The 21,129-nt window shown below is 42.8% G+C and overlaps 2 protein-coding genes across 2 annotated transcripts in view; one reads left to right on the top strand and one right to left on the bottom strand.

The window, feature by feature from the left end:
• Positions 1 to 1,706: 1,706 nt before the first annotated feature.
• On the bottom strand, positions 1,707 to 12,453 carry slc3a2a (solute carrier family 3 member 2a). Its single transcript, XM_080791834.1, has 11 exons — positions 12,331 to 12,453; positions 10,177 to 10,380; positions 9,126 to 9,316; positions 6,650 to 6,823; positions 6,395 to 6,489; positions 6,066 to 6,211; positions 4,672 to 4,781; positions 3,949 to 4,157; positions 3,535 to 3,612; positions 3,165 to 3,375; positions 1,707 to 2,644 (listed from the first exon to the last, which is right to left on the bottom strand). The coding sequence occupies exons 2-11, from the start codon at positions 10,377 to 10,379 to the stop codon at positions 2,505 to 2,507; spliced, it is 1,557 nt and encodes a 518-aa protein (XP_080647960.1). The 5' UTR covers position 10,380; positions 12,331 to 12,453; the 3' UTR covers positions 1,707 to 2,504.
• Positions 11,110 to 21,129, top strand: part of LOC308334939 (CD209 antigen-like protein C) — a 22,830-nt gene continuing 12,810 nt past the window's right edge. Inside the window, exons 1-2 of the mRNA XM_080791835.1 lie at positions 11,110 to 11,121; positions 16,855 to 16,952. The gene's annotated coding sequence lies outside the window, so the exon portion shown is untranslated. The remainder of the gene's footprint in view (positions 11,122 to 16,854; positions 16,953 to 21,129) is intronic.

The raw sequence follows: 21,129 nt of genomic DNA, 5'->3' as shown, positions 1-21,129 counted from the left end.
ATTGTAGAAGCCATCCTCACTGTATAGTATGTGTATTTATTAATTGTAATATTATTATCACAATTGTTGTAGTTAATTGTCATTATTGGGTATTGGTTTGATGGGCTATTATGTATTTGAATCACTGTTTGGACACCAACGGCACGCCTCCCCAGGCCTAATTGATTGATGGAGAGCATGGCCTGGGTGATTGGGGAGCGGCATGCACCTGGTGGACAAACCAGTTTTTACCAGACAGACAACACAGAAGATACAAATGCCAGAAGGAGCTGTTTGTAATGTACCATCACTGCACTTTAAAGGAGTAAATACAAACCAAAAATGACATTGAACATGTGGACAATCTGTTTCTTTGATCTGCGTACATCCTTAGTCCCTAGGTGCATCAGTGGGTTTGTTGGCTATGGTAGAAATGTTTGGAACCAACAAAGAGCCACAACAATTATTATCGACTCAATCTAATTTTAAACGCTACAAGGATCAAACTAACATATTGTGTAGTCTACACGTAACAAACCTCTCCATCAAACAGGTCCCCCAAGATGTAAAACTTGCCAAAGTAACCCCCTGCACAAGAAGGGAGCAAATTAGACCGCCCTATTTCTATTACATGATTTCCATGATTTGAGTTGTGCTTTCATGTTAAATGTACCCATTCTGCAAACTGTTAATAAATATTTCAATCAATCAAAGGGTGTTCAATAGCACTGATTTATGGAAAAATAAATCAAAAACCTAAAGATTGAGTTATGAGGCTTCCCCCCGACGGCAACGTTATGTATATATATATTTTTTTTTTTTCCACAGACATCATAAAATGTCATCATGTGTCATTGTTAGGGTGACCAGTTCGAAACTGTTCATTTGAGGCACAGAAGTATCGCTTATGCCTCACAGCTAGAAGGTCCTGGGTTCGATTCCCGCTCGGGGCACTATGGGTGCTGGTGGCGTGTTTCCTCCTCCGTGTCATCAGTGCCCATACCCGAAGGCGGGGTTGGCGAAAGGGCCTTTCTGTGTGGAGTTTGCATGTTCTCCCCGTGTCCCCTAGGGTAGGTACCCTCACAAAAAACATGCAGTAATCCTGGTCTCTAAACTGCCTCCCCCTGGCCAGCCGGGGCGCCTGATGGAAGGGAAAGGAACTGGTTGGAATAACGTGTTCCTTCCACGCGCTACGTCCAACCAGGGAAACTCCCCCCTGTCAGGTGTAAAGGAGCAACTTGGACACTCATGCATGAAGGGCGCATGAGTTAAGTCCGTTGCTCTCCCCAGGTTGGCGGAGGGTGTGTAGAGCCCAGGATCACAGTAGATGATTGGCACAGGGGTGAAAAATGGGTTACAAAATCGTGGGATAAAAAATATATTAAAAAGAAGTATCGCTTATGTGGGACGGGAATGGGTTAGCAACAGATTATTGAATGTCTTGATATCATATTCGACCATAGGCCTAATATTGCCTCACTTTGTTGTTTAACCCATTTAGACCTACAAATGTCTTCTAAATCCTGACAGTTTCCTCATTAGCAAAGAGTTAAAAAAATCGTTAGCTCTGAAAGAATATATATATATTCAAAGATTTTTCAAAAATAGCAGACCTACAAGCTCGTAGGCTACGAGCTTGTAGATCTGCCATTTATATAGCTAAAGTATAACATAATGCTTAAAACACCAAAAAGGATCATATTCATAAAACACACAGGAGTCAGTAGTTGATGCCATCATAACTTTTATGTTTGTATCGTCCAATCAGACTTCAGCTTACAGTCAGGACATCATGACATCACAGTGTTAACCAGCGGCCAAACATAAGAACATTTCACACAGCATGTCGACACATCGTCAGCCGTGAATACGCACACACGCGTGATCTTTAAATGTTTCGTTTACATTGTGTTTACAACCTTTAAAATGTTTTTACTTTGCCATTTTGTTTCTTGAAAACATTTAAATCTTTGTTAATTCTCCAATAAAAACAAAAAGAATAATCTTCCATCTTTCCTCTGTGACATGTAACAAAACTAATGTCATACAACAGTGTAAAAATTGTCACACCGAAAACGAAAAATGGTCAAAAATAAAAACAAAGAAAAGGGGTTCACTCTGAGAAAAAATGCCCTCAAGAATAAGAAATGGAATGTCTTAAAAATAATTTAAAAAAAAGAAATCACAGTAAAACTCTCATGACTGCAATATGTAGCACGAAAATACAGAACTCTTTTAAACAAACTCTGCTTTCCTCGCCTACCAAAACTCACTCAGTCATGAATTTATAACCCATCCGTAGACTACATACCGTAGTCATGTCATCTCAAAACATACTCATTTGAATTAATCTTAACACTGGCTTACATTTAATTTAATGTTCTAGTCCTGACTTAATAACCTGAAATAAGAAGTTTAGTTTTCGTCTAAAAAAAAAAAAGCCCATACATTTTCTACACGAGGGAGACGTGTGCAGGACTTTCTCTCTACTCTAGTCTCCCTGCATTGTGTTTGTGGCTCCCCATCTAGGCGATGTAGGGGAAGTGCAGCAGCAACGCCTGGCCCGGTTTCAGGGTGAACTTGTTGAGCTCCAGCAAGGAGTCTACTTCCAACGCTGGATCTGAGGACACCTTCACCTTGGCTTGTTCTGGCAAACCCAGTTTAGCTGCAAGACAGAGAGGAGACACAGGAGTTAATATCTGACCAGCTGTCATCAATCATCATCGCCCTGCTGGCTTGTGGTGGACATTTTTGTCCAGATTAAAACATGTTGCCACGACCATACAAAATGAATGACGAACAATAATATTATCTGAAACTCATAAAGAGATGGCCCTGATAACCAGACAGGTCTGTAAACTCTGAGAGTGTACACATTTGACCAATCAGTACATTCTCAGAGTTTTATCGTTGTAAATGCTATTCTTTTTTTTTATTGTGAAAATGTGGCGCACATCTTTGAATATACGTTTCTTTCAGAGCGAACAATTTTTTATATTTGCTTCTGTGAGGGTCCCTGGAACAACATCTTTCAGATGGGGGTCGGCGGCCAAAAACCACCGACATAGAAACAGGTTTTTCTGAAAACCGTTTTAGGATTTAGAAGCCTTTAAAAGAAAAGTTATACGTTTTTGGGACAACATGTACCCGTCTCCAGAGACTTCTTTACTCCAACTACACATTACCTGTGTCCAAAGCGACGGGCACGTCAGCGGAGCCCCAGTTGACGGCGGAGACGAAGCGGTCGCTCTGATCCCACCGCCTGAGGAAGACCATGGAGGATGACGAAGAGGAGAGTGCAGTGTAGTCTCCGTGCAGCAGGGAGCGCTCTTTCCCCCGCAGGTCGCTCAGGGTCTTGAACCACTTGCGCGTGGACGCCCTCTCCACCCGCTCCGCCTGCAAAAAGAAAGATCCCATGGTTTGTAAACAGGGTTCTATAGGGCTTTAAGCAACTAGTCGACTATTCAACTAGTAAATCAACTAGTCGACCTTGTTGGTACTAGTTGACTAGTTGATTTTTTTAACTATCAAGTAGTAAACTAGGCACACACACACCTCAGCGGTCGCGTTGACAGCGGTGCCCTCGGCCGGGGGCTCCTCTGAGTCCCAAAGCATCACAGGAGATTTATCACCCTGTTGAGAAGGACAGAACATCATTCAATATACTGTTAATTATAAATATACTACAAAGGTCAACAAAAAACACAAAGTCAGAAAACCGAGCTGTTAAAGCCTAAAGTGACATGATTCCAAGCCTTTCGCACCTACATAGAAATGTGCTCATGTAGGCATGTAACCATGGGGAATTCCACTCATTTTACTATGTCATTAATATACCTTAGAGTTGTTCTGTGGAAATAATTATGTCCCCCCCATTCTGTGTTTCCTAGAACTTGCAGTATTGCTACTTTTACTCAAGTATGAAGAAATGTGAGTAACGTTTTCCCACCACTGCCTCAATAAACCCACCTGAGCCTGCAGTCCGATCTCGTCTCCGTACATGAACACGGGGGTCCCGGGCAGCGTGAGCAGCAGCAGCTGGTACAGCTGGACCAGGCCAGGGGTCCCCGCCGCCACCTTGGACAGGTGGTCCTCGTTACCGGCACCCAGACCCCAGGCCACGGCAGTCTGACTGCTGTCTGCTAGAAGGACGTCCACGGCCTTGATGCGCTCCTTGCCTAGAGAGAGAGATTACACCCAGAACACACCTGTTACACCTATACGATCTCATTTCTAAATTTGAGCAAGAATATAATTTATTTATAGCACCAAAAACAAGTTTACAAAGTGCTTTACAGATAATAGCAGTAAAAATATGCAAACACAATACAACATTTCATAAAAAAGACTGTGCAATAAAGGTGAGTTTTTAACCGAGATTTAAAAGAGGATACAGAGTTTGCCAGCCTGAGATGCTCAGGCAGTGAGAATGGTGCAGCACTAGTTGGCCACCCGCTTCAAATGTTATCGACAACCTATAGACCGATTCACAGAGGGTTTCCTGGGCGCGGCCATTACTGAGGTGTACCATTAAGCGCAACAGCACTGATTAGCCACACCTGGCCTACGGAGCACCTGCTCCATGGATTACACCTCAGTAATGGCCGCGCCCAGGGCACCCCTCTGTGAATCGGTCTATAATCCCCAGTATGTTCTTATCAATTGCAGCCAGTATGGACCATTCCTACGTACCTCCAGTGTTGGTGACGAGCAGGTCAGAGAGGAGCAGGTCCACCCCGGAGGTGTTGAGATGGAGAGACACCTGTTCTGCTGTCTGGCCATCTACCACTCCCATTAGCAACCTGAGAGACAGAGAGAATGTTAACTATATATCCCTCTACCACTCCCATTAGCAACCTGAGAGGGTGTTGTTCTTTATTAATGTGGTCTTCAAGTGTGTTTATGTTGGTACAGCTGTTATTTTGGCCAGTCTTATTTTGCATCTTTGCCGAGGCTGCACTATAATATGGCCTGCACCGGAAAGGTAAATAAAAAAAGACCCAAAACTCTTGACTCTCAAATCCTACCGACATCAGCCGGCAAATCTCACGAGTGCGAGAGTGTGTTGCTGACACAGAGGAATGTCGATAATAAAGCATATTCTCTCCTGATTTGTCTCTCTGAAAACAAAGCCATTTTAATATGAATATCTTGGGAATATTCAGGTCTCCTATAATAAAGGTGTGACAAGGGAAGTAAACCAGGAGATTTACTCTTGCTATATTTCTCTTAGGTTTAAGTTCAATTGATAAATATTTTGGATGTATAAAAGACTATTTTAAAAGAGTGCTTTGCGATCAATAAAAAAAAAAAGTAATGAATACAACTATCGATAGTTGCTGCAGACCCATTATAGGTTACAATGCCCAATGTTACCACAAGATGGCAGCCTAACATGAACCTCCGCAGTCACAATGGATTGACCCACTAATCCACCACCACGCCCCAAAAAATGAAGAAAAAAATGAAAAAGAAAAACACCCCTCACTGCGCTGGAATGTCTTTTATCTCTGCCTCCAGTCAGAGACAATAGTCCACCCCCTTGCCCCCCTTATCCCACCCAACAATCTCACACACACACACACACACACACACACACACAGTCTCCACCCAACCAGTCAGACAGGAGAACTTCAAAACGACTCCTGGTTGGAGACAAACAATTGCAACTTCAGGACATGTACAGTACAGTATAAATTGGGGTCCCAGAGACATAAATTCCATTAAATGAGAGTCCGTAGACTAATGCACTAATGCAGGTCCTTGAAATTAAACGGGTTGAGAATCACTGCTAGAGCCGCAAACATCTTCTTATGGGGGTCCCTGGAATATCTTTTCAAATGGGGGGCTAATTAGTGTCAATTTGGGGGTCCTTGACATGGAAAAGGTTTGGGAAACACTCTTACACCATTGGGTCATTTTCCACCAAAACAACGGTGGTCCTAGAACTGGTTCCGTTCTAGATTCTTGGAACGTCTGTGCTTTCACAGAACCGGCGGCCATTTGTTGGTTCCAGTTCCGTACCCACTTTCAGGGTTCTGAACCAATTCATTTTCAGTGGAAACACTTTGTGAAGAAATACGTACTTTTTCTTGGCGTTCTTGTCCTCGTCGGTGCGGTTGGCCTGGATGGCGGCCTGGAGCTTGGACCAATCAGGAGAGGCAGAGGCCAGGCCGAGGCCCTTGACCTTGATGCCGTCCACGCCCGTGGCCATCCAGAACCCTGCTGCCTCCTAGAGGAGAGAGGAGGCACAGCGCGTGTTGGTCACAACTAGTTTTTTTGTTTTTATAGTGGCTAGGGAGTTTCGTCCTACGTGCTGAACCTTAACCGTGACCTTCTCCAGAATATCATCATATTATATATTTTAACATGGCGACATTATCACACATGGTAATAAAATTAGTTTCTTTCCTACCGTGACCTGATCCAGGACGGCGGGCAGATCGGTGGCGGAGAACCAGCCGTCGGTTCCTAGGTAGTTTGGTGTGACGTCCAACACAACGGAGATACCTGTTGAATTAAAACATCAATTAAAGCATTAGTTCATTCACACACACCACGGCGATAATCGTTTAATTAAAACATCAATTAATGCAACTGTGACACATCGTGCTGTCTCCAAACAGATTGCTAAATGAACCATTCCGATGAATAAGTGTGACAGTTTTACCCTTCTTGTGAGCCTTCTCCAGCAGCGCGGCCAAGTCCCGCTCCGAGCCATGCTTGGGGTCGATGGTCTTCATGTCCAGAGTGCTGGCCTGGTCCGCCTGGACCGTGTGGAGAGGTCCCAGGACCAGACCCTTCACTTTCAGTTGGTTCAGACTGTCCAACTTCTGTTCCACGCCTAGAGAGAGAAAGAAAGAAAGAGTAAATAAAGCAGTCTAATGCTAATGGTAGTTGACATTATAGCTTCCGACATGTAATGGAGTATAAAAGTTTCAAAACATGGAAGTCCTAACGAATAAAAAAGCAACTCAAAAGTGCAATGCTTCATTTCAAAGTGCACTTTTCTGTTGAATGAAATAAAAATTATCTTGGCAGAGTATACAAGCACACAAGCAGAAACGTGCAAAGACAACACTATAGTGAATTAAAAGCAACTCCAAAGCGCCATACATTCCATGAATTAGAAGTGAAAATAGCCGATCTACCAGCTCACAACGCGCCGTGAAGTGGCACGTTATGAGCTTGTAGATCTGCTATTTATTGGTTTGGGCGTCCCAGCAGGCAAACATCTCATTTCTCTTTTGGGTCACAGGCTAACGCGTTTAGGGAAGCACTGGTGTATTAGTGGACTAAAGACTAGGGGCTGTATTTTGCGTGTCTTAAGTACCAGGTCTTATTCCCTAACTTGAGTAAACTAAAGACCTGGAGGCGTGATCAATGCCATTTGGCTATTCTGAGTGGCCAAAGAGCATTGATCACACCTCCAGGTCTTTAGTTTACTCAAGTTAGGGAATAAGAACTGGTACTTAAGACACGCAAAATACAGCCCTAGTTTTCTTAGCTCCCCTCACATTTTTCTGACTTGCGTGTACATGTATAGTGTGTCTGTCCATACATGCAACACGTGAGCCAGTCCCCTCCAGTGTGGGAGGAAGTGGAGTGAAGAACACATTCAGTCACATGCTTCAGAGTGTGCTTCCCCTGATGAGGCCTGATGAAATATGATCCCCTCTCACGTTTTAAGACTAGTGCTGGAGCTGTTCTGCCCCCCCCCGCACCGTGATAGAATACGATCCCCTCCTGTTGCACATGACTAGACTCATGCTACCTCTGCTCTGCTGCACACACACTTTTCCATGTCAAGCCAAGGACATCCAGAACAATATGCCTTATTTTTGGCCACGAAGCCAAGTTCGTGCCAGGGACTTAATAATTGGTTAATGTACAGAATGTATTGTGTACAAAGTAAGTAAAGTTTTCAATTAATTGTAGTGTAGTGGACTAAAAAAATGAATTAAAAATAAATTTGTACCGGTAATCAAGTACAGTACTTTAGTATGTGTACTTTGTTACCGTCTACCAATGATACCCTGTAACCTTGTGGAGAGAACACACAATATAAACCCCACAAGCCAAGTAGTTGACTATGTGTGTGTGTGTGTGTACACAGAAGCAGTGACTCATGCTAAATGTGCTCCTTTTGTTCAAATAAATCCTACAGTCCCTTCGGGTCGGCTGAGACCAGTCAGCGGTTACCAGGGGCAACCAGAGAGTAGACCGCTGGTCACATGCCCGTGTGTGTGACCACACTTAATCCCGTTTGCGGTGTACAGAGATTACTCTGTCAGTGAGACTCCCGGCCTTGTTTTATTTCTAAGTGCTAAAGACAGTGCGTGTGGGTTCCATTTGTACACTCTCAGAGTTATGGGGGGTCCTTGAAACTAAAACACTAATGGAACAGAGCCTTCATTATCATTGGTAACACCTGGCCACCCAGCCCTAGTGTGAGCCCGAGGGGGATACACAATGGAACCAAATGGAGCGTTCACAGGTCCATTTGTAAACCCCCCACAGACAGAGTTGGGAAATGTGAATCTCGATTTTCCTCTACAAGCATTGAGATCCCGACTCTCACAATTCTCTTTTGTTTTCCATGGCAATATTTAGTCTTTAGTCTGTAGTTGCTGAACATTAATACGTTCAAAATGTGTCACCTGGAGCCAACAGCAACATCAACACACTCGACTTAACCCACTCTTAAAGTCTCTCTCTTGTAGCAAAAACACAAGAGTAACTAAAATGAATTTACTGTAGACAGCCAACTAGTGCTGTGCCATTCTTGCTCAAAATGTAGAAATGGGATCGCACAGGTGTCCGAATCTAGATCTAATCTTTTCCATTAATTGTAATAATTGTGCAACTAAAAACTAAAACTACGACGAGAAATGTTCGTCGACTACTTTTTTTCACCGACCAAAACTAAACAAAACCTAAATAATAACGAAGCTATGATGATTACAACTAAGACTAAATATAGTGACAACTTTGTCAACAAATAAAAACTAGACTAAAATGTTAGTGAGGGACTAGTGGAGAAGAGTTCCAGTAGAACTGAAAGACAAGTCATTTTTTTATGCTTGGTTGCATGCTGAAAAAAGCTCCACAGCACTACTTTACGGCGTGCGGGCGGGCAGTCGTACCTTTGATGCCGTCGTCCCCGGTGAAGGCCTCCAGGTCATTGATCTGGTAGAGCGCTCCCTCGTTCCACCAGTTCTGTTCGGGGATGTCCTTGCAGCGCGGTGCCTGGACGATGATCACGATGGCGCCCGCCAGCATGCCCACCCAACCCAGCCAGAAGAGCACCAGCAGCGCACAGCGGGTACGAACCCACCTAGGAGGAAGAAAACACACACACACACACACACACACACACACCACAGGTTTAGCACGGGGAATTATACTATACTAGTCCGACTCCATATCCGTTTGGGGATATGACGATATTATGTTTTGAGGGGCTATATACAGGTTTAATGTTTGTCTTTAGTTCAATGTTTGTTTTGTCAATGCCATTGACAATGAAGCGAAAATGTACGTCATAATGTGCCTCATTACGTCAATGCCGTTTAATGTTTGTGTTAGCACCGTTTGTTTTACATCACCTAATCAACATGAGTTAGACTTTAATATATTTTTTTCCCTTTCATTTGGTTGAGTGCATTGTGAATTTGTGAATTTATTTCACCCAGGTGAAGGAGGGTCCGGCCTCTGTCCAGCAAAACCTACTTTAACCTACACCAATTCTGTCCTACTTTTTTGAGCACGGAATATGTGTCCGTCCCCCGTTGGCACACCCGTTATGCATATCCAGGAGACGACACTCCGAAGTCTCGTTTCCTGACCTTCAGACAAAGCTTTGTGATTTCTCCCCTTTGACACATGAATGGTTTGCAGTTTTTATTGCACGTTATGCAAGTTTAAGACATGCAAAGCTAAACACTTATTTGCCAAAGTCCCTCCCCCTGGAAAACAGCTTCCGGAGCGAGGTCTCAATAACAGCTTGTAACTTTCCGGATTGTCGTGTGTAGACCATGACTTTTTTCCTGATGATACAACTTCTGTGCACGCATTTGAGAGCGCTCGTGGAGTGGAGCGACGCAAAATATTCTGTGATTTTTTTCAAAGGTAGGTGAAAAATCACTATAAACAACATGGGCATAGAAAGAGTAGCGTCAACTCCCTGTCACTCACCCCGGGGTCCCGGCCACCTTCATCAGCTGCTCCTTGCTCAGGCCGGTGAACTTGACCTCGTCATCGGGAACCTTCAGCTTGACGTTCCCGTTCTGCTCGGCCCCGCCCCCAGAGGCGGGCCCGTCGCCCGTCATTGGCTGCTTCTCCGGCTCCAGCTCGTTAAGCTCCACCTCCTTCATGTCGACCTCCGCGTCCTTGCTCATGCTGAGAGAGAGAGACAGACAGGCAGAGAGAGACAGGCAGACAGACAGGCAGAGAGAGACAGACAGACAGACAGGCAGAGAGAGACAGACAGGTAGATAGACAGACAGACGGAGAGAGACAGGCAGAGAGAGACAGGCAGAGACACACACACACACGGTTAATTTGCATTCTGGTTTTGGCAGAGAAAGAAAGTCACTGTGTGGGAATTAAGGTTGCATGTTATTGGTAAAATACAGTAAGTATAGCCTAGGCCACAGCCACACATGGGCAACTGGCGGCCTGGCCTTCACTTAATGTCGCCCTCGGGTAGAATACTAATATTTTATTGATTTGCAAAGATGACCCGCTTTATACTACAATCTAAATTAGTAGCTTAATGAGCAGTATTAAAGGTGTATTATTTAAATGGTGTACATTTTATTAAGAAGTTTCAGCCTGAAACACTGGCTCTGAAGTTTCTGAACCAATCAGAGCGTTGCATCCCTCCAGGCTATGGGTCTGAAAGTCAGACTTCCTGCTTCCTGCACGTGAATTTCGTTTGTAAACAAAGTGACGGAGACATTGGGAAAAGCGGATTATTTCTAAACTATAGGCCTACACATATTTTAGCGTGATGATTAAGTTTAAAACAATACACTGTCTGGACGTCGAATGTCATCTTGAATTGGACTAAAAACGGGAGTAGTTATTTAATCAAAACCAGCTGTGGAGGAGGTCAAATGAAGCATGGGAATTAAACTGGTGAGCTTCATTTTTATTGGCTTTTATTGATGTGTATCTTACTTATTGATGTAAATTTTACTTTTCAGGATTCAAATTCAAAAATAGAAAAACATAATTCAGGATTTAAAATCAAATAAGACAGTAATATGCAATGTGGCCCTCTGGAGTGAGTGCGGAAATATAGTGACCCTCTCCATCGTCAAAGTTGCTCACCCCTGGCCTAGGCCCTAGAAGACTTTTACTTGTAACAGAGTAGTTCTACATAAAACACCGAGTACTTCTAAATATCCTTGACAAGCCATCATCAATGCAGTCCCTAACCAATTTATTTTTATTGTCATCCATTCTCTATTGCATTCTCTATTGTCAACACATACATTTCATTAAAAAAAAAACTCTTTCGCGTGGACAGACAGCCTTTTGGCTAATGTAAACAAATTAACCTAAAAGAAAAACTCATTCGGGAATTGGTGACCTATCGAATCTTTCCCCGCCTAGGTGTCGCTGTTTCCCCACTGCTCGTTTACCAAATTCCAAATTGGAAATTTGGAATACACTTATTTTCACTCCAAATGAGTTTCGTTCCACTTGTAACCACTAATAGGACCTGAAGATAGAATACAACAGTACAACAGTTACTATCGTTATTACTAATCAGTATACGAATCTAAAAACTACAATAACGGTCTTCTTTATATCTCCATTTACAAGATAATTCATAGCATCTTCCGGGTAACACAATTCTATAGGGACACCCGTTTCGTTACATCCTCGTCGTGTTTGTTTCTTGGCTGATGAAACACTTCTACAAAATGACATGAATCACCAGGAAACACGACATATAAGGACAGCAGAGTGACTTTAATGATGATGTTAATTACTCTGTAATTAATTATAATTAATCAGCCACCAGTTAAAAAAAAAATATATAATTAAACTATTTACGGTCGCGGCCACCTGTTGAATTATATCAGAGGAAAAAAACTAAGGCTAAATTCTTCGCGAGCCTGAAAAAAGAACAGATCTACAGGCCATCAACGCGCCGCGGGGCGACGCGTTGATAGCTTGTAGATCTGTTATTTTTATGTTAACTCTCGCGATCCTTGGCGTCATTGACAGTAAACTCGATCACTCTTCATAAACACATTTTAAAGAAATACACATTTAAAAAGAGTAAATCCGTTTAATTTCATAACCATTTCCATGTCAAATAAAAATATATATTACCTGTCTGAGAATGAGGTTAATAATCCGTGTCAAAAATTCTCAGAAGAAGAAAGGGCTTTTTATCTTATATAGTTTTAAATTTCCTTCAGTGTGTTGACGTGTTTCTGAGCAGTTCTTCTAAAGGCTACATCCGGCTGCACTCACTATTTATCGCTGTGACACGGTTAACTCCGCCCACCATGACATCATGGACCAATCAGATGTCTCTCTCTCTCTCTCTCTCTCTCTCTCTCTCTCTCTCTCTCTCTCTCTCTCTCCAATGCACTCAGATTTATGGTAGCAAAGAAACAACATTCTGTGATATGAATATGATATGGGCATATGGCAGATCTACAACCTTGAATTTTCAATAAAAACAAGTGGAAATAAAACTTAAAATAAATAACTAAATAAAAATAAGAGTGCTACATTACAGTGCAGAAGCATTTTAAAAGAAAAAGCAATTATCTCAAAGACTTGCAGATTTGCAGCGCTATCACTATTTTATGTAAGAGTAGTCCAAGACAGTACCGGCCAGCAACACATGATCAAAGTTCAGAAGACGTCATCATTCTATCAGTTTGATAAGGAATTATCTTATATCATGATGTAACCAAATGAACCCTTAGGCCTACAGGTCTGTAACTCTGAGAGTGTAACAAATGTATTAAACCAAATGGACATTTACAGGTCTATAACTCTGAGAGTGTAACACATGGAACCAAAGGAACCTTTACATACAGATATGTAGCTGAGAGTTCCGTCCTGACATAGTGGGTGGACAGAAATGTAATGCTTGTTAAACCTATAGTATACAGCCTACTGTACATACCGTATGTTGTTTTTAGAGCAACATGAATACCGTAGTTATTTTTGTTTTGTTTTAATTAGAGTTTTCAGAATGGGCCTCAGCAGCACTGCAGTAAAATAGTGTGAATACAATGAATAGAAATCAAAGTATGTACTATGTAGCAGGAACTTTAACCTTACTTAAGTAAATGTATAGTCTACTTTACTTTCCATCACTGCAAGCCAGCATGGCAATGGGAACCCTAGCTGTGTGAACTGTGTGTAAAAATAGTAACTTAAATAGAATCACAAACTGATCTGCCATCTTGTTGTTGATGTCAGCTAGCGCGGCAATGAGGTCAGTATAAAATTAGATTACCCCCTCCCCACACACACACACACACACACACACACACACACACACACACACACACACACACACACACACACACACACACACACACACACGCTTTCCGTTGCCCAGAGCAGATAAACTGCATGAGACATTTAACTGCATTAATTCCTATCTAGCTTCCCTATTCTGGATGGTGCAAGCATTCTGCTGTGGGACTGTCCTAGGGACTTGTTTCCATTGTGGTCCTATAATCATTATAGGACCACAATGGAAACAACTTGTTGATGAATTGAGTACATTGTAGTATAATGTACTCAATTCATCAACAAGTTGTTTTGAAGCCAGCCTAAACAAGTTCATCCACAGTGTGTAGAGACCTGTTCTCTCTAGAGAGAACAGGTTAGACTGCATGCATGTATAGCAAAGAAACCTATACAAACGTTGTGATTCCCTTGTGCGGTGGACTTGTATACAGTATGTGCTATTTGCCCCTCCTGCCCACTGAATTTTTCCAAATGAAAAATCACACCCGTGTGAAGTGGTGCAACTCCGTGTGGGAGTTCCAGACGCCCAGGAACACGCCCAGGGGGCCGGGCCGGTTTCGGCGAGCCTTCCCGTGTCCGAAACGGTTGAGAAATGACAGAGTTACCGTGTGGCGGTTACAGTGAATCAGTAACGATGTGTGGCACCTAAAGTACCCCATGTCATTGTGTTCTGTGTATCTCTATGAAATATATATGAAAGTACCTCTCTGTGTGTTCTGTGTATTTCTCTGAAACGCTGATGTCAAAACACACGGTGTCACATCATTACTGTCATAGTGAACATTCTGTACACTGAATGACCTCATCGCTTTTGTACAGGAATACAGAGAAGCCATAGAGAGGCAGAGTATATTTTGAAGCCATGGAGACAATGTTAATTAGGTTGAAAATAGGCAACGTTGTCCTTATAATTTGTCCATCCGTCCGTCCGCCCATCTATGTATCTGTTCAGACTTGCAGTTGCAGCACAAATCTGCACAAGTTTACTCTGAAGTCTACTCTGAACCAGGCTGATCTGATTTTAAAAAATCAGTTTCCAATGCATTTTTCTTTTCTTTCTTTTTCTTTTTTTTAACCCCAAAAGTAGATTTGGTCGGTCTGTCTGTCTGTCCGTCCGTCCGTCCGTCCGTCCGTCTGCTAACTACTAACGGCCAAATCCAGACGTGAGGGGTATCGTGTTACATGGCTTTCTGTAAAAACATGTTTACCCCTCCGCTGCACACGTACTGTCCACACACACACACACACACACACACACACACACACACACACACACACACACACACACACACACACACACACACACACACACACACACACACACACACACAGCAGATCAAAACATCACTGTTTTCATTTCCGTACAGCTAGGTCACACAATCTCACCCATATCTGCTCACAATGCTCCGCTCGATCATCTCAGGTCACAAAAACTAATATCCAACAACAAGCCTACAGCCTGAAACCTGAACGTGATAGTATCAAGGCTTATATTTATAGGCTTCCAATTATAAAACAAGTTTTCTTAAACCTCCCTTATCTTTTCTTATACAGCCTATCATGTTGAATTTCTGTAGCATCAGCTTTTGTTTGTTGCATTTCTATTTGCATACATTTGTGATTTGTTTCCCTTTCTTTCCCTGTAATCGTTTTATTCTTCTTCTGTGCAGAACTTTGTGACTTCCCTTTAGAAAAGTTCTATACATTATTTTGAAGGCTACAGCAAATAAGGAAAATAGCCGTTCTACAAGTGTTGTGAGCTTGTAAATACTAGCAGGCCTAAGAGCCATGGTTGGTGACCATGGTCAATGTTGTTTTAGAGGTCCAGCTTGACCATGCCACAGTATTTGCCAGCATCCACCTCGTGTTTTATGTGGTCACTCAAATAGGCATGTCAGTGTCAGTGGAGTGGGATGAAGTCGGATTGAAATTCGTACATTATTATTTTTTGTGGCAAGATACTTTTCAACCTGTTTATAGACAATTTTTTCCATCACTTGCGAGATGGAGCTAAGAATAGAAATAGGGCAGTGCCAGTAACTGCCAGGGGCTAATTTGCCCTCTTTCTGGTGCAGTGGGGTTACTTTGGACAGTTTGAAATCTTGGGTGACCTGTCCCTGTTTGATGCAGAGGTTTATTGATACCCCCGATTGATACCCCTATTGTGGGGTTGAAGGGCACTCAGTTTAGTACCTCCTCAGTTACTTACTACTTACCGTTGCCAGTTTAAAATCATCTTTACAAACGCCTAGGTTTCTGTAGAAGGCTTTGATGTGCTTTGATGTGTCTACACCAAAGCGCCCAGAGTGGGAGGGCAGTTTGTTACTTAGATTATGATTAGATTAAGTTGAATGATTCACTCATTTGATCAGAATTGGAAACCTTTATTATTAGTCATGAATGTAAACAGCACAGAGGTACAGTCAGACAGTAAAGGCTAAAGGGATAACACTCCTTTCCACTGTGATCCTATACTGCATGTATTCAATGCATCAACAGAACATACAATTAACACAATAATAATGTCATCAACAAATTCAAACAAAGGAGAAAATGGAACAACGGTGAATGACACCTCCTTTCTAGTGTTGATTTTGACAGCAAATGTTGATTTAGTCTTTAGAAAAGATTTTAGTCGGCTAAATCTACAATTGATTTAGTCAACTAAAATGTATTTGGGTGGTGCCTTGATGGTGCCGTAAGCGACGAGCGTAATACCCGATTGTCTCCACCACTGACACCAGCCGAAGGCATGGGTTGGGGAGAGTATGTTTTGCACTCCGTGTGCACGTCTGTCCACGTGTCCGTCCGTGACGTCCGTCCATCTGTGTACGTACAGCTAATCTCCGGCACCGTTTGTCACGGGGCAGCCCGAGACCTATAGACAATAGTAGACCTATAGACAATAGTAGACCTATAGACAATAGTAGGGACACTGCACACAATTTACAGCTGCTTCGATGATCATCCTGCCGGGCGGCTTGGAAGTGTCTGTTTGGGTGTAGCTGTTTGCAATATTATTTTAAAGTGTATTTGGTATATTATGTGTATTATTGGTATCTAAAGTCTAAAATATGATGTATAGCCTATAGTGGTGTACACGTTTTTGGTATAATGGTATTGCTGGTTTTTAGGATATCAGATATATGGAGATTAGTTAATTGACAGTAAATTGCTAATCTGTGTTCTGGGTGTGGATCACCCGTTATACATTTTCTCAAGTTCTTAGTTTGTTGTGTTTATTTAGTTCAGCTTTTCAAGTGTTTTTGAAGATTTTGAAGTTATTTTTATTCTCCAGAATGGAGAATGCCATGGTTTGTGTTTTTTATGTTTTTTTTTTTACTTTATTACGACTAGATGTGGTCAGCATCGAGAAGACTGGAGAGCACTTCCGTCTTATCTATGATGTGAAGGGACGTTTCGCCATTCACCGCATCACAGCCGAGGAGTCCAAGGTGAGAGTTGAGCATCTTCCTGTTGTCTTAACTTAAGACATGTCATCTATGTATGTCAGTGTTGTCACGTAGGGTTGTGCTTGTGACAAAACTGTGTACTAAACCCTGACTGTTCTAGTAAAAATGTCATAGTTCACCAGGAGAGTTTAGTTTACAAACAGTGGGTGCAAAACCGGTGAAGAGTTGTGGTGGACTTGAACATTGGTTAAGGCTGCAGCTCATGTCATGTCACTGCAAATGAGTTGATGTTGGATGTATTGTCACTCGTCAGTAGTCTATACTCATAAAGCGGATGGGACACTAGACAAGGCGTGTGTTATTTATCTATCTAGTCTGTCACTTCCAGGCAACCGTCCTACTGCTGCATCCGTAGTACTAGCTGGTTATTGATTGGCTTGCCAACGTGCCTGGTGTGATTCACTAGACTAGAAGAGGATGAGGCTGTACCTGTTGCCATTTGTCTTGTCTCACTGTGGGGCTGCCCTGTTGAGTAGATTAATCACATTTTACAGTGTAATGCTTAAAGTGCAAGGCCACTGGGTTGTGTAGTTGCCTTGCCATGATAATATTGGCATATTTTTAAATCAATTTCTAATCACTGAAGCAATTATTGATTTCTTGTCCACATTTGGAGTTGTATCATGGTAAGAAACTACACAACCCAAACCTCTTCCAAAGTAGTCTTGCACTAAGCTGTAAATGATTTCCCCCACTTGATGAAAAGGGAAGTGTTTTTGAAGATTTTGAAGTTATTTTTATTCGTGTTATTGTCATTGTCTGCCTATAGGCCCACTGTATATATGCTGCACTGCTATATTTATTAGGTGTTTGTGGAGGGAAATAATCATAAAAACCCCTGCATTCCTGGACTTTGAACTGTTCGTTCTTGGAGCTTTGATCACCAGCCAACTTTACACTGTTAATTAACCTGGTCGATGCCAAACTTTGCACACACACTCCCTGGATGCCACAACCTGACCTGGCCTGATGGAGACCTGTGCCCCTGAGGGGCACTTTTTCTAATTTTACACTCGGTTGCATGCGGATCTACAAGACTCGTGAGCTTGTAGATCTGCTCTCTATTTTCAGAGCGCAACCAAACCTAAAATGACTTGTCTTTTAGTTCTACTGGATCTCTTCTCTACTTGTCCCTCCCTAACATTTTAGTCTATTTTTTGTATCTGTTGATGAAATTGTCAATATATTTTAATTAGATTTAGTCATCGTATAGCTTAGTTTTTGAGGGGCGATAACACCTCCTATATGTCCAGCTTTTGGTGTATGTAACCCAATTTTTGTCCCAACACAAACATTAAATTCACAATGAATGGACCATTTTGAGTGTTTGTGTAAACACAAACATTAACACAAACATTGATGACGAAGGTGAGGACGCAAATTGTGATTGGCCGGAATGAGATGATGTAGGATGATGTACTGTAACTGTACGATGATAAAAGAGCGCCCCTCACTTCACACGGGTGTGATTTTTTAATTTTGTTTTCGCCAGTGAAAGAAGAACAATCGAAGAACATTTCTCATCATAGTTTCAGTCGATGAAATCAACACTGCACTATTGAGCTGTGTCTCTTTGATGTCAAAGGTCATATTTCCATTGTTTTGTGACAAACAGTTGCTTCCTCTTTCAATCAGTCAGCTGTCCCCTCTGATCCAATCAAATCCTTTCTGTTTATCCAGCATAGGTGCAGGGTCAACCAGGGTCTTTAAATGTGGGAACACCGTTTAAAAACATCTCTGGTGTTTTCCTATAGAAGCCTCGTCGGTGTAACCGTGGCGATGGTGCTGCTGGAGGTGCACGTGACATTTGAACTCCAAGTCCAGTTGGGTATAGTGTCGTCTGGCTTTACAAGACGTGATTTATCACGCCGTTACATAAGAGCCAAACAGCTTACAGAGCAACGGGGAAAAGAGCCCTGGATGGAGTCAAGAATGCTACGAACAGCACTATAGGGCTGCGGCAGTGGTTCCTGGTGGTCCAGGGACGTGCACACATATATTATTTTTGAAGTCTCCTGAACTTGAACACGGCATTTTGCATTGAACTAATTAATTTCTAAATCCATGTCGTACAACCACATCTCCAGTAGATAAAGAGTGCAGGGTTGCGCCTCGGAAATAGCTGATCTACAAGCTCTCAACGCTTTGCAGTGCGACGCGTTGTGAGCTTGTAGACCTGCTATTTTCGCTATTTTGGGCCAAAAAGGTGCCCTCTTATTTAGGGGATTTCAGCCCCTGCCTCTCTAACACTCTCTGCATGTGCCTGTGTGGTCCCCATGCGAAATGATGGAGAGTTGGCAACCAAATGGTCCCTTATGGATATGTAATAGGGTGTCACATGGACGGACCACATCAGAAATGTGGTTGTCTTGTCAATACAAAAGTCAATACAAAAACTGCTACGAGGATAAAACCAGAAAAAGCACTACTTGTGTACACTATGGAAAAATAGGGGGGGGGGGACTTTAATTTTTTCACAGAGGCCAGTTTCAATTTACAGTAGGTGCACTTTGAGAGCAGTTTTGGAAGGAGTATAGGGATTAACATTGCTTAATAGCCATTGGTAGGGCGTTCAAACCTTTTACAGTCTATGGTTGAAACGACTAGAGCAGTGGCTGTTCTCACAGGGTTTGGGCTCAGGCCAGGCCAGGGCAGAGCACCAACCATGCACCCCAATATGTCATAATAAACATGTAACATTCTCTAATCACAATTCTTCCACAATTTATTTTTGAGTGGTGCAACCACTCCCTTACAGAGCTATGTGTGTGGGTGACTGGCTGGCTGGCTGGGTGGGTGCCTTATAGTCACATCAGAACAACTTGGATTCATTCAGTGTGAAGATTACAGGCCATGTTTCCCTGTAGGCAGCATTAGCTATATATATAGGTGCGTTTTATCGCTCCCCGTTTGTGGCACGTTTTATCACCACGTGCTCTGTGTGTGTGTGTGTGTGTGTGTGTGTGTGTGTGTGTGTGTGTGTGTGTGTGTGTGTGTGTGTGTGCGTGTGTATGTGTGTGTGCGCTTGTGTGTGCCTGGGGGATATGAGGTCACCGGGTCGCTGTGGAAAACGTGACCCAGGCATGCTGCGTCGAGTATCACTGGGTCTGCACTTAAAGTATATATGAATAGAGACGGCACCCGAGTTCTCCTCCCATCCACTTGCATTAAGTTGCTCTAAAGCGCATGAGGCGATTTCACTCCTCTTTCCGGGTAGGAACAGAGTGCATTCTGGGATGGATTTGCCCCAAACACATGAACGCGCTGCCGTTGACTATCATTGCACGCGTTCACGTATGAAACAGCGTTCACGTGTCATCCTGAACGTGCACAATGATAGTCAACGGACCAGCGCATTCATGTGTTTGGGCCCACGCTGCAATACCAAATTGGGCCACTATGTCCATTTCGCCTCAGGGTTTCCTCTGGGTGCCGTCTCTATTCATATATACTCTAAGGGTCTGCATGACTGTGCATGTCAGCCATGCTGGAACGCTCAGCATGCTACTATTATAATCTCATCAACCCCAGCGGGTGTCCCTATTCTGAGGCTAGAAACATTCTGTGAAAATAGCAGATCTACAAGCCCACCATGCGTCACAACGCGACACATGGTGAGCTTTATAGGTCTGCTATCTTCTACAAGACATGACACTGCATATCTGCTATTTTCTACAAGCAAAAGGCTTGTTTTAATATAGATGCTATTTTCTACAAGCAATAGGCTTGTAACTTAGCTATTTTCTACAAGCAATGACATTGTGGATCTGCTATTTTCTGTAACGATATTAGGAGTAAAGTGAGAACAGGTGTGGGCCTAGTATAGAGGAACTGGGTCAACTGTTAGGGTGCTGATGCACATGTTGACGGTGCTGGAAAAAGTAGGCTACTGATATGTTTTACTTATGTCTCGCGGCACGATATTTGCTCGCGTGACGGTGGCGCTTGCATCACGGCATCCTGCACGTGCGTGAGATGTCAGAACGAAAATACATCGTTTGGATGCACCTGGGACGTATGCTAAAACATTCCGGGTGAAAATGTGACTAAAAACTAAAATCAATATTTGCTGCCAAAAACAACACAAGTACTTTTCAACACAAGGTCTGCTAAGGACACAAGGAGGATTTCTTCATGATGGCAACATGAACTCTAGTCT

The sequence above is a fragment of the Protomyctophum bolini genome, assembly GCF_963924005.1.
Source record: "Protomyctophum bolini genome assembly, chromosome: 20".
Taxonomy (NCBI): domain Eukaryota; kingdom Metazoa; phylum Chordata; class Actinopteri; order Myctophiformes; family Myctophidae; genus Protomyctophum; species Protomyctophum bolini.
Note: the sequence above shows the minus strand (reverse complement) of the source record. Positions and strands in the feature narration are given on the sequence as shown.

What these genes read in the sequence shown, in the direction of transcription:
- slc3a2a (XM_080791834.1), bottom strand. Translation starts at nt 10,379, where the DNA reads ATGAGCAAGGACGCGGAGGTCGACATGAAGGAGGTGGAGCTTAACGAG. An exon ending in GGAGAAGGCTCACAAGAAGG is followed by an intron (nt 6,490 to 6,649) that starts GTAAAACTGTCA and finishes TTAATTCAACAG; the next exon opens with GTATCTCCGTTGTGTTGGAC. An exon ending in CCGTCCTGGATCAGGTCACG is followed by an intron (nt 6,212 to 6,394) that starts GTAGGAAAGAAA and finishes TCTCTCCTCTAG; the next exon opens with GAGGCAGCAGGGTTCTGGAT.